This window comes from Salvelinus namaycush, chromosome 6 (genome assembly GCF_016432855.1).
Source record: "Salvelinus namaycush isolate Seneca chromosome 6, SaNama_1.0, whole genome shotgun sequence".
Lineage (NCBI taxonomy): Eukaryota > Metazoa > Chordata > Actinopteri > Salmoniformes > Salmonidae > Salvelinus > Salvelinus namaycush.
In genome coordinates this window covers 1,535,469-1,549,724 of record NC_052312.1, presented here as the reverse complement: position 1 = coordinate 1,549,724, position 14,256 = coordinate 1,535,469, and the positions used below count along the sequence as shown (strand labels likewise).

General features: G+C 48.2%; 1 protein-coding gene across 3 annotated transcripts in view; it reads right to left on the bottom strand.

The window, feature by feature from the left end:
* The window catches only part of LOC120049548 (glucosidase 2 subunit beta-like), a 316,045-nt gene that overhangs the window by 281,157 nt on the left and 20,632 nt on the right, over positions 1-14,256 (bottom strand). For all 3 annotated transcript variants that reach the window (XR_005477118.1, XM_038995818.1, XM_038995819.1), the window contains exon 7: positions 6,744-6,816. Coding sequence is in view for 2 of the 3 variants with exons in the window: in XM_038995818.1 (XP_038851746.1) it covers positions 6,744-6,816 (73 nt within the window). In the remaining variant the exon portion in view is untranslated. The remainder of the gene's footprint in view (positions 1-6,743; positions 6,817-14,256) is intronic.

Here is a 14,256-nt window from a genome sequence, read left to right as displayed (position 1 = left end):
TAAGACAACGCTAAGACAGCGTTTAGAAGAAGAAAAAAAGACAAAGCTAAGCATGTTTCTTATTTTATATGATTTTTTTATTTTTACCTTGATTTAACTAGGCAAATCAGTTAAGAACAAATTCTTATTTACAATAACGGCCTACCGGGGAACAGTGGGTTAACTGCCTTGTTCAGGGGCAGAACGACAGATTTTTACCTTGGCAGCTCGGGGATTTCAACTTGCAACCTTTCGGTTACTAGTCCATCGCTCTAACCACTAGGCTACCCTGCCGCCCCATATGATATGGCATAACCATGTCTAAACCAAAGAAAGATATCTGCTTTCAGATTCCCTTTTTGAACTGGTAAAACCACAAATCCATGAATCTACAGCCTTCCTTCTGGAGAGAACCTTTATGGTGAAGGGAGCGGGGGGCTTCTGAGACTTTTAATTTGATTACATTCCTATTTATTTCAGAGTTCTTAAGAAAACAATAGTGATTATTGACGATAACGGAATAAATAAATAACACACATGAGATCCGCCTATAAATGGAGAGCAATTATCGCTGAATTTGCATATAATGATATATTCCTATCAAAAGGATTAAGAAAAGCATAGCGTTTCAGGGTGACTAATTAGCAACAAAGAGAAATGCTTTTTTTATTATTATTTTTTTTACAAGAGTCCACAACGTGCATATTAAATCATTTTGAGTCGGTACGTGGAAAACTGTGCTAGTATCAGTTACATCATACGCAAAAGCAATATAAATTGCGCTTGGCACCTGGGTACGTTGGAGCTACCCCCCTCGAGGTAGGCCCAGAATCCCAATGACGGATTGACTGTAACAAATATCTGACTAAAAACAAGCGTAATATATTTTTAGCTTAGTAATGTGTTTGTTTTAAGCCGAGCTCCCTGAACATCAGCGATGGGGAGGGGACAGACGCAGGCTGAATAATGGTGTACATCAAGAGACTCAGGAAGTCATTAACCACAGCGCCACTAGCTAAATAAAAGCAGCACAAGCATTTCCTTCTGATGCGGCCATATGTTTTATAGCATGTTTAGTTTACAATCCCGGGGCCATCCTGTCCCAGAGAATACGCCTAGTTAGCTTGCACAGTATTGATTTCTTTCAGAGGCAGTGGGGGGGAATGTGGGTGGATGAGGAAGGGGAGGTACAGGCTCATTGGAAACTCGGTTGATTTTTCTGCAAGCCTGTGAGGGGAAATGTTCACATCTCACTGGGAGGAAAAACTGTAGCCATTCTCCATGAAGCAGACAGAGGAGGTTAAACACAGCCCACAGCAGACAGAGGAGGTTAAACACTGCCCACAGCAGACAGAGGATGTTAAACACTGCCCACAGCAGACAGATGAGGTTAAACACTGCCCACAGCAGACAGAGGAGGTTAAACACTACCCACAGCAGACAGAGGAGGTTAAACACTGCCCACAGCAGACAGCGGAGGTTAAACACTGCCCACAGCAGACAGACAGAGGAGGTTAAACACTGCCCACAGCAGACAGAGGAGGTTAAACACAGCCCACAGCAGACAGAGGAGGTTAAACACAGCCCACAGCAGACAGAGGAGGTTAAACACAGCCCACAGCAGACAGATGAGGTTAAACACTGCCCACAGCAGACAGAGGAGGTTAAACACTGCCCACAGCAGACAGAGGAGGTTAAACACTGCCCACAGCAGACAGCGGAGGTTAAACACTGCCCACAGCAGACAGATGAGGTTAAACACTGCCCACAGCAGACAGAGGAGGTTAAACACTACCCACAGCAGACAGAGGAGGTTAAACACTGCCCACAGCAGACAGAGGAGGTTAAACACTGCCCACAACAGACAGAGGAGGTTAAACACTGCCCACAGCAGACAGAGGAGGTTAAACACAGCCCACAGCAGACAGAGGAGGTTAAACACTGCCCACAGCAGACAGAGGAGGTTAAACACTGCCCACAGCAGACAGAGGAGGTTAAACACTGCCCACAGCAGACAGAGGAGGTTAAACACTGCCCACAGCAGACAGAGGAGGTTAAACACTGCCCACAGCAGACAGAGGAGATTAAACACTGCCCACAGCAGACAGAGGAGGTTAAACACTGCCCACAGCAGACAGAGGAGGTTAAACACTGCCCACAGCAGACAGAGGAGGTTAAACACTGCCCACAGCAGACAGAGGAGGTTAAACACTGCCCACAGCAGACAGACAGACAGAGGTTAAACACTGCCCACAGCAGACAGAGGAGGTTAAACACTGCCCACAGCAGACAGAGGAGGTTAAACACTGCCCACAGCAGACAGAGGAGGTTAAACACTGCCCACAGCAGACAGAGGAGGTTAAACACTGCCCACAGCAGACAGAGGAGATTAAACACTGCCCACAGCAGACAGAGGAGGTTAAACACTGCCCACAGCAGACAGAGGAGGTTAAACACTGCCCACAGCAGACAGAGGAGGTTAAACACTGCCCACAGCAGACAGAGGAGGTTAAATACAGCCCACAGCAGACAGAGGAGGTTAAACACTGCCCACAGCAGACAGAGGAGGTTAAACACTGCCCACAGCAGACAGATGAGGTTAAACACTGCCCACAGCAGACAGACAGACAGAGGTTAAACACTGCCCACAGCAGACAGAGGAGGTTAAACACTGCCCACAGCAGACAGATGAGGTTAAACACTGCCCACAGCAGACAGACAGACAGACAGAGGTTAAACACTGCCCACAGCAGACAGAGGAGGTTAAACACTGCCCACAGCAGACAGATGAGGTTAAACACTGCCCACAGCAGACAGAGGAGGTTAAACACAGCCCACAGCAGACAGAGGAGGTTAAACACTGCCCACAGCAGACAGAGGAGGTTAAACACTGCCCACAGCAGACAGAAGAGGTTAAACACTACCCACAGCAGACAGAGGAGGTTAAACACTGCCCACAGCAGACAGATGAGGTTAAACACAGCCCACAGCAGACAGAGGAGGTTAAACACAGCCCACAGCAGACAGAAGAGGTTAAACACTGCCCACAGCAGACAGAGGAGGTTAAACTGCCCACAGCAGACAGCGGAGGTTAAACACTGCCCACAGCAGACAGAGGAGGTTAAACACTGCCCACAGCAGACAGATGAGGTTAAACACTGCCCACAGCAGACAGACAGACAGAGGTTAAACACTGCCCACAGCAGACAGAGGAGGTTAAACACTGCCCACAGCAGACAGATGAGGTTAAACACTGCCCACAGCAGACAGACAGACAGAGGTTAAACACTGCCCACAGCAGACAGATGAGGTTAAACACTGCCCACAGCAGACAGAGGAGGTTAAACACTACCCACAGCAGACAGAGGAGGTTAAACACTGCCCACAGCAGACAGATGAGGTTAAACACTGCCCACAGCAGACAGAGGAGGTTAAACACTGCCCACAGCAGACAGCGGAGGTTAAACACTGCCCACAGCAGACAGATGAGGTTAAACACTGCCCACAGCAGACAGATGAGGTTAAACACTGCCCACAGCAGAAAGACAGAGGAGGTTAAACACTGCCCACAGCAGACAGACAGAGGAGGTTAAACACTGCCCACAGCAGACAGAGGAGGTTAAACACTGCCCACAGCAGACAGAGGAGATTAAACACTGCCCACAGCAGACAGAGGAGGTTAAACACTACCCACAGCAGACAGAGGAGGTTAAACACTACCCACAGCAGACAGAGGAGGTTAAACACTACCCACAGCAGACAGAGGAGGTTAAACACTGCCCACAGCAGACAGATGAGGTTAAACACTGCCCACAGCAGAAAGACAGAGGTTAAACACTGCCCACAGCAGAAAGACAGAGGAGGTTAAACACTGCCCACAGCAGAAAGACAGAGGAGGTTAAACACTGCCCACAGCAGACAGAGGAGGTTAAACACTGCCCACAGCAGAAAGACAGAGGAGGTTAAACACTGCCCACAGCAGACAGAGGAGGTTAAACACTGCCCACAGCAGACAGAGGAGGTTAAACACTGCCCACAGCAGACAGAGGAGGTTAAACACTGCCCACAGCAGACAGAGGAGGTTAAACACTGCCCACAGCAGACAGACAGAGGAGGTTAAACACTGCCCACAGCAGACAGACAGAGGAGGTTAAACACTGCCCACAGCAGACAGAGGAGGTTAAACACAGCCCACAGCAGACAGAGTAGGTTAAACACTGCCCACAGCAGACAGAGGAGGTTAAACACAGCCCACAGCAGACAGAGGAGGTTAAACACTGCCCACAGCAGACAGAGGAGGTTAAACACAGCCCACAGCAGACAGAGGAGGTTAAACACTGCCCACAGCAGACAGAGGAGGTTAAACACTGCCCACAGCAGACAGAGGAGGTTAAACACTGCCCACAGCAGACAGAGGAGGTTAAACACTGCCCACAGCAGACAGATGAGGTTAAACACTGCCCACAGCAGAAAGACAGAGGAGGTTAAACACTGCCCACAGCAGACAGAGGAGGTTAAACACTACCCACAGCAGACAGAGGAGGTTAAACACTGCCCACAGCAGACAGAGGAGGTTAAACACTGCCCACAGCAGACAGAGGAGATTAAACACTATCCACAGCAGAAAGACAGAGGAGGTTAAACACTGCCCACAGCAGACAGATGGGATTAAACACTGCCCACAGCAGAAAGACAGAGGAGGTTAAACACTGCCCACAGCAGACAGAGGAGGTTAAACACTGCCCACAGCAGACAGCGGAGGTTAAACACTGCCCACAGCAGACAGATGAGGTTAAACACTGCCCACAGCAGACAGATGAGGTTAAACACTGCCCACAGCAGAAAGACAGAGGAGGTTAAACACTGCCCACAGCAGACAGACAGAGGAGGTTAAACACTGCCCAAAGCAGACAGAGGAGGTTAAACACTGCCCACAGCAGACAGAGGAGATTAAACACTGCCCACAGCAGACAGAGGAGGTTAAACACTACCCACAGCAGACAGAGGAGGTTAAACACTACCCACAGCAGACAGAGGAGGTTAAACACTACCCACAGCAGACAGAGGAGGTTAAACACTGCCCACAGCAGACAGATGAGGTTAAACACTGCCCACAGCAGAAAGACAGAGGAGGTTAAACACTGCCCACAGCAGAAAGACAGAGGAGGTTAAACACTGCCCACAGCAGACAGAGGAGGTTAAACACTGCCCACAGCAGACAGAGGAGGTTAAACACTGCCCACAGCAGACAGAGGAGGTTAAACACTGCCCACAGCAGACAGATGAGGTTAAACACTGCCCACAGCAGAAAGACAGAGGAGGTTAAACACTGCCCACAGCAGACAGACAGAGGAGGTTAAACACTGCCCACAGCAGACAGAGGAGGTTAAACACTGCCCACAGCAGACAGAGGAGGTTAAACACAGCCCACAGCAGACAGAGTAGGTTAAACACTGCCCACAGCAGACAGAGGAGGTTAAACACAGCCCACAGCAGACAGAGGAGGTTAAACACTGCCCACAGCAGACAGAGGAGGTTAAACACAGCCCACAGCAGACAGAGGAGGTTAAACACTGCCCACAGCAGACAGAGTAGGTTAAACACTGCCCACAGCAGACAGAGGAGGTTAAACACTGCCCACAGCAGACAGAGGAGGTTAAACACTGCCCACAGCAGACAGAGGAGGTTAAACACAGCCCACAGCAGACAGAGGAGGTTAAACACTGCCCACAGCAGACAGAGGAGGTTAAACACTGCCCACAGCAGACAGAGGAGGTTAAACACTGCCCACAGCAGAGCGTTAGAAGTCTCGCTGGGTGAAAACGGGTCAGTCGAAGCGTTTGAGGCGGCAGATTATGCAACGCAAACAAGGCAATGAAATGCTTTCCGATGCTGAGGGAGCACAAACGACCCAAGGTGGGATGGTTGAGCGGGAGGGGATGTTCACAGAGACAAATGACACTCAGCGACAGAGTTGGGAGACGAAAGAATGGGAGGGGGATATGCATTCCAAGATGAATGAGGCCTATGAGTTGACCATTTTTCTTATTGACCGCAACGAAAGAGGTACAATCAATCATTGTATCGAAGGTAGACAAAGTCAAGATATTATCTAAATGTAATACAGTTGATCGGCAGTTTTGATTTGTCAGTTTTGTTTAAACACCAAATACGCTAATCCTGATAGGTGGGGTATCTTAATAACCTGATAAGATATGCAAAGTTTATTCTGAAGGAAGCGTTTAAGAACGGTGTTTCTAATTGACAAAACTAAAATTGATCAATACATGGTAACTAGTTAAACCAACACATTTAAGATCTAGTTTATTAGCAGCCCATGGTATTTACAAGGCAAACCCCATGCTTCAGCCTATATATTTATAAAAACACTACGCAGCATCATTTGTGCCACAGGTGATCATGCTTATTGCTAATATACTGTAGACCATATGCATGGTCCAACATATTAAAATAATTTTAACATAATTTTGACCAATATGTTAATTAATCCCATTTCTGGAGATGAAAATTATATTTTAGATGGTGCAAGTATAATGTTAGTAGTAGAATGTAATTGAACTTCTCAGTCTTTGTACATAAAATGTCCCAGGTGGGGACAAAAAAAAAAAGAAACCTCTCCCCTCTGCAACTTTTTCCCCTCCACTGCTACAACAATTTCCAGAGGAAACACTGCAGGTAACCTTGGTAACACTGCATGTTTGGTAGTATATATACACAGTCAATGTAAATGTGAGGTTCTTTACCTTCCATCTCTATTGCTGTCCAACTCTTTGAAAACGCTGATTGGAGACTCAGGCCTATAGTGACTCGTGGGACCTGTGAACACAACGATGTAACAATAGGGTTACTGTGGAATCACCTGATAACGTTCTAGGCTCCATAGCTGTGAACTGTGAAATCTCACCTTCAGTGAAAACGGTAATAAGTCATTGAGTGACAAAACAATTTTACTCAAATTTCAATTGTGGTGGTGGGAATTCCCCTTTAACTATATCAAATATACGTGGCTCCCGAGTGGCACAGCAGTCTAAGGCACTGCATCTCAGTGCAAGAGGTGTCACTACAGTCCCTGGTTCGAATCTAGGCTGTATCACATCCGGATGTGATTGGGAGTCCCATAGGACAGCGAACAATTGGCCCAGCGTCGTCCGGGTTTGGCCGGGGTAGGCCGTCATTGTAAATAAGAATTTGTTCTTAACTAACTTGCCTAGGTAAATAAAGGTTAAATAAAATAAAATAAAAATACACTTAGTTAACAAAACATTCGTAACTCGTTCCATGATAGACTGACCAGGTGAATCCAGGTTAAAGAAGGATTTTTAAGCCTTGAGACAATTGAGACATGGATTGTGTATGTGTGCCATTCTGAGGGTGAATGGGCAAGACAAAAGATTAAGGAGGGAGGGAGGTACGAAAGAAATGAGGGATGTAGGATGGGCTGAGGGGAGGGAGAGAGGATGAGGGTAGGGAAGGGAGGGGGGTTCACCCAGTGCTTGGGCAATCAGACGATGAGTCAGTCATGCTGAGAGAACATTTGGTTCTACTGTAAAAAATAAATAAAAAATAAAACATAAAAATGTGTCAGGATCCAGAATGCAATCAGGGCGCTTTGTGCTGTACGGCAGTATAATGACATGATTTCCCCTCTGTTCGCCATTCGCCCTAGTTTTCAGGCACTGGAAAAAGGCTACACTCCCGCACTCCCGTTCTCCTTCACCGAACCACGGGAGCCACATTCACTTTCCGATCACAAGAAACGAGATGAGCAAGAAAAAAGGGGGGAAGTTGACCTCCATTCACGACTAAACCAATCCCTTATCATTGACTCAAAAGCTAGGAATCTAAAAAGGGGCAAACTGATTGCCCCAAAGATGTAGAAAGAAGCACTTTACATAATGCTAATTACACATCCACCATAATTAGCTTCCTGTACATGATTTGGCTAATTATGGAAAAGCTAATTGTGAAATTAGCCATTTTTTCCACCCATACAGTGTGCTGCATTAAGAATCCCTGTGTTTAGATGTTTAACAGAGCAAAATATGAACAGTGAATGCATTGGACACTATTTATCTTAAATTTATAGATCCGGGGTTAAGGTCAATTCCTATTTAACTTGAAATTCCAATTCAATTCTTGATTTCACTCTTGAAGTGGAGAATGTCATTTGAATTCTATTTCAAATTTCAACAATCTTCAAGTTATGGAATTTAATTGATTAGACTATTTTGACTTTTTTTTTAATTGAAATTGTAAAAACATTTCATCTTTGGAATTCAGTATTTTTACATTTCCCACTAAATGGATTTAATGGACAAAGTATCAAAAATTGGTTGCAGGATTTGTTTTAAATCAGTTCAACTTGTATTTCTATATTTCCAGTATAGCTAGGAAATCTGAACAGTGACAGTGTTCAGCCTGAGGGAATTTAATTAGAATTGGAATTTGTGGAATTGTTAAGGATAATGAATTTGGAATTGAATTCTTGGAATTTACCAAACATTGGAATTGAGAGGAATTTAATTATTTCTGAATTCAAAGACTGACCTGGAATTTAAATTGAATTAAATGTAATTTACAGGGAGAGAGATTCTAATTAGAATTGAATGTGGAATTCACCCCGACCTTTGTTCAAAGATTCCAAAAGTTCACAAAACTCAAAAAGGAGGAAGAATCATTAAACGAGGAACTACATTTTATGTCAACTCTGAATTTAAAGTGACAGTTCACCCAAATTACAAAATTACAAATTTGTGTAAGTAGTCTATGGACAAGGACCATGTTGTGGGTTTGTTTACTTAGCCACTGTCACCAACACTGCTAACCAAATCAAAGACTGCAGCCTTTCCTGGTCCATAGACTGCTTTCAGCTTCAGGAAATAATATGCCTTTTATCCCTATCTCATGGAAACCTGTCCATGTATTCAACTGTCGCATGGGTTCATCGTAACATGGTGAGGTGACGTCCTCTTGCAAACGCAACATATTCTGTATCTGTCATTTCAAAGACATTTCCTGTGTTTCAGCTGCTGGCATTTCTGTACAGCACTTTGTGACATCTGCTAATGTAAAAAGGGCTTCATAAATACATTTTTGATTGATTGATATCCCATCCTGCTGCTTGACATTCTCCACCCTGCTGCAGTCCCTCTGCTCTCTCCATCCTGACATCCCTCCCTGCTGCAGTCCCTCTGCTCTCTCCATCCTGACGTCCCTCCCTGCTGCAGTCCCTCTGCTCTCTCCATCCTGACATCCCACCCTGCTGCAGTCCCTCTGCTCTCTCCATCCTGACGTCCCACCCTGCTGCAGTCCCTCTGCTCTCTCCATCCTGACGTCCCACCCTGCTGCAGTCCCTCTGCTCTCTCCATCCTGACGTCCCTCCCTGCTGCAGTCCCTCTGCTCTCTCCATCCTGACATCCCACCCTGCTGCAGTCCCTCTGCTCTCTCCATCCTGACGTCCCTCCCTGCTGCAGTCCCTCTGCTCTCTCCATCCTGACGTCCCTCCCTACTGCAGTCCCTCTGCTCTCTCCATCCTGACGTCCCTCCCTGCTGCAGTCCCTCTGCTCTCTCCATCCTGACATCCCTCCCTGCTGCAGTCCCTCTGCTCTCTCCATCCTGACGTCCCTCCCTGCTGCAGTCCCTCTGCTCTCTCCATCCTGACATCCCACCCTGCTGCAGTCCCTCTGCTCTCTCCATCCTGACGTCCCACCCTGCTGCAGTCCCTCTGCTCTCTCCATCCTGACGTCCCTCCCTGCTGCAGTCCCTCTGCTCTCTCCATCCTGACATCCCACCCTGCTGCAGTCCCTCTGCTCTCTCCATCCTGACGTCCCTCCCTGCTGCAGTCCCTCTGCTCTCTCCATCCTGACGTCCCTCCCTACTGCAGTCCCTCTGCTCTCTCCATCCTGACGTCCCTCCCTGCTGCAGTCCCTCTGCTCTCTCCATCCTGACGTCCCACCCTACTGCAGTCCCTCTGCTCTCTCCATCCTGACGTCCCTCCCTGCTGCAGTCCCTCTGCTCTCTCCATCCTGACGTCCCTCCCTGCTGCAGTCCCTCTGCTCTCTCCATCCTGACATCCCTCCCTGCTGCAGTCCCTCTGCTCTCTCCATCCTGACATCCCACCCTGCTGCAGTCCCTCTGCTCTCTCCATCCTGACGTCCCACCCTACTGCAGTCCCTCTGCTCTCTCCATCCTGACGTCCCTCCCTGCTGCAGTCCCTCTGCTCTCTCCATCCTGACGTCCCTCCCTGCTGCAGTCCCTCTGCTCTCTCCATCCTGACGTCCCTCCCTGCTGCAGTCCCTCTGCTCTCTCCATCCTGACATTCCTCCCTGCTGCAGTCCCTCTGCTCTCTCCATCCTGACGTCCCTCCCTGCTGCAGTCCCTCTGCTCTCTCCATCCTGACGTCCCTCCCTGCTGCAGTCCCTCTGCTCTCTCCATCCTGACGTCCCTCCCTGCTGCAGTCCCTCTGCTCTCTCCATCCTGACATCCCTCCCTGCTGCAGTCCCTCTGCTCTCTCCATCCTGACATCCCACCCTGCTGCAGTCCCTCTGCTCTCTCCATCCTGACGTCCCTCCCTGCTGCAGTCCCTCTGCTCTCTCCATCCTGACGTCCCACCCTGCTGCAGTCCCTCTGCTCTCTCCATCCTGACGTCCCTCCCTGCTGCAGTCCCTCTGCTCTCTCCATCCTGACGTCCCACCCTGCTGCAGTCCCTCTACTCTCTCCATCCTGACGTCCCTCCCTGCTGCAGTCCCTCTGCTCTCTCCATCCTGACGTCCCTCCCTGCTGCAGTCCCTCTGCTCTCTCCATCCTGACATCCCTCCCTGCTGCAGTCCCTCTGCTCTCTCCATCCTGACGTCCCTCCCTGCTGCAGTCCCTCTGCTCTCTCCATCCTGACGTCCCACCCTGCTGCAGTCCCTCTGCTCTCTCCATCCTGACATCCCACCCTGCTGCAGTCCCTCTGCTCTCTCCATCCTGATATCCCTCCCTGCTGCAGTCCCTCTGCTCTCTCCATCCTGACATCCCACCCTGCTGCAGTCCCTCTGCTCTCTCCATCCTGACATCCCACCCTGCTGCAGTCCCTCTGCTCTCTCCATCCTGACATCCCACCCTGCTGCAGTCCCTCTGCTCTCTCCATCCTGACGTCCCACCCTGCTGCAGTCCCTCTGCTCTCTCCATCCTGACGTCCCTCCCTGCTGCAGTCCCTCTGCTCTCTCCATCCTTTCTTCCACTCATCTTGTGGGAGACAATCTCATCCCTCCGTTCACTGCAGAGCTGTAGCAGCCAGAGCCGTACAATGGGGGGAGATAGTGAGAGAGAGAGAAAGAGAAGGATGAAGCGAGAGTGCGAGAGAGAGGGGGAGGGAGTGAGTGGGAGTGAGGCAGAGAGAGATAAAGAAAAAGAGAGAGTGGAAGGGAGAGTGAGGGAGGGAAGGAAGTGAGTTCGGAGGCACTGGCTCTCCTGGCAGACGGCACATATAGCTCTCTATGTTAACTAATGGAGACCATCAGTCATCCGTGGAGCGTTACCGTAGTGATTGCACACCGAGAGCTCTTAAAGTAAAGGGAGAGAAGAGAGAGAATGGAACACATCAGATGGGCCCTTAAGATCTATACCTGCAGTACATGTAACAAATCATTCAATCAATCAATCAATCATTCAAATCATTTGTTCCAGGGGTTAATACGGAAGACTTCCATGAGACGAGGGGGCACGGAAGACTTCCATGAGACGGGAGGGAACGGAAGACTTCCATGATACGGGATGGAACGGAAGACTTCCAAGAGACGGGAGGGCACGGAAGACTTCCATGAGACGGGAGGGAACGGAAGACTTCCATGAGACGAGATGGAACGGAAGACTTCCATGATACGGGATGGAACGGAAGACTTCCAAGAGACGGGAGGGAACGGAAGACTTCCATGAGACGGGAGGGAACGGAAGACTTCCATGAGACAGGAGGGCACGGAAGACTTCCATGAGACAGGATGGAACGGAAGACTTCCATGAGACGAGAGGGAACGGAAGACTTCCATGAGACGGGAGGGAACGGAAGACTTCCATGAGACGAGAGGGAACGGAAGACTTCCATGAGACGGGAGGGAACGGAAGACTTCCAAGAGACGAGATGGAACGGAAGACTTCCATGAGACAGGCGGGCACGGAAGACTTCCATGAGACGAGAGGGAACGGAAGACTTCCATGAGACGGGAGGGAACGGAACACTTCCATGAGACGGGAGGGAACGGAAGACTTCCATGAGACGAGAGGGAACGGAAGACTTCCAAGAGACGAGAGGGAACGGAAGACTTCCAAGAGACGAGAGGGCACGGAAGACTTCCATGAGACGAGAGGGAACGGAAGACTTCCATGAGACGAGAGGGAACGGAAGACTTCCAAGAGACGAGATGGAACGGAAGACTTCCATGAGACAGGCGGGCACGGAAGACTTCCATGAGACGAGAGGGAACGGAAGACTTCCATGAGACGGGAGGGAACGGAAGACTTCCATGAGACAGGAGGGAACGGAAGACTTCCATGAGACGGGAGGGAACGGAAGACTTCCATGAGACGAGAGGGAACGGAAGACTTCCAAGAGACGGGATGGAACGGAAGACTTCCATGAGACAGGAGGGAACGGAAGACTTCCATGAGACGGGAGGGCACGGAAGACTTCCATGAGACGGGAGGGAACGGAAGACTTCCATGAGAGGGGCACAAAAGCAACAAAAGCCAAATGAAATCAGCACTGAGGGAAATTCGTATATAAACTTCAAATAGAGTACCAGTCAAAAGTTTTGGACACTACTACTCATTCAAGGGTTTTTCTTTATTAGTACTATTTTCTATACTGTAGAACAATAGTGAAGACATCAAAACTATGAAATAACACATATGGAATCATGTAGTAACCAACAAAGTGTTAAATCAAAATATATTTGCGATTCTTCAAAGTAGCCACCCTTTGCCTTGATGACAGCGTTGCACACTCTTGGCATTCTCTCAACCACCTTCACCTGGAATGCTTTTCCAACAGCCTTGAAGGAGTTCCCACACATGCTTAGCACTTGTTGGCTGCTTTTCCTTCACTCAGAGGTCCAAACCATCTCAATTGGGTTGAGGTCGGGTGATTGTGGAGGCCAGGTCATCTGATACAGCACTCCATCACTCTCCTTCTTGGTCAAATAGCCCTTACACAGCCTGGAGGTGTGTTTTGGGTTATTGTCCTGTTGAAAAACAAATGATAGTCCCACTAAGAGCAAACCAGATAGGATGGCGTATCGCTGCAGAATGCTGTGGTAGCCATGCTGGTTAAGTATGCCTTGAATTCTAAATAAGTCACTGACAGTGTCACCAGCAAAGCACCCCAACACCATAACACCTCCACGCTTCAAGGTGGGAACCACACATGCGGAGATCATCCGTTCACCTACTCTGCATCTCACAGAGACACGGCGGTTGGAACCAAAAATCTCAAATTTGGACTCATCAGACCAAAGGACAGATTTCCACCAGTCTAATGTCCATTGCTCGTGTTTCTTGGCCAAAGCAAGTCCCTTCTTCTCGTTGGTGTCCTTAAGAAGTGTTTTCTTTGCAGCAATTTGTCCATGAAGGCCTGGTTCATGCAGTCTCCTCTGAACAGTTGATGTTGAGATGTGTCTGTTACTTGAACTCTGTGAAGCATTTATTTGGGCTGCAATCTGAGGTGCAGTTAACGCTAATGAACTTATGCAGAGGTAACTCTGGGTCTTCCTTTCCTCTGGCGGTCCTCATGAGAGGCAGTTTCATCATAGAGCATGATGGTTTTTACGACTGCACTTAAAGAAACATTCAAAAACGTTCTTGAAATTTTCCGGATAAACTGACCTTCATGTCTTAAAGTAATGATGGACTGTCATTTCTCTTTGCTTATTTGAGCTGTTCTTGACATAATATGGACTTGGTAATTTACCAAATAGGGCTATCTTCTATATACCACCCCTACCTTGTCACAACACAACTTATTGGCTCAAACGCATTAAGAAGCAAAGAAATTCCATAAATTAATTAACAAGGCACACCTGTTAAATGAAATGCATTCCAGGTGACTACCTCATTCAGCTGGTTGAGAGAATGCCAAGAGTGTGCAAAGCTGTCATCAAGGAAAAGAGTGGCTACTTTGAAGAACCTCAAATATAAAATATAATTTGATTTGTTTAACACTTTGTTGGTTACTACATGATTCCATATGTTTTATTTCATAGTTTTGATGTCTTCACTATT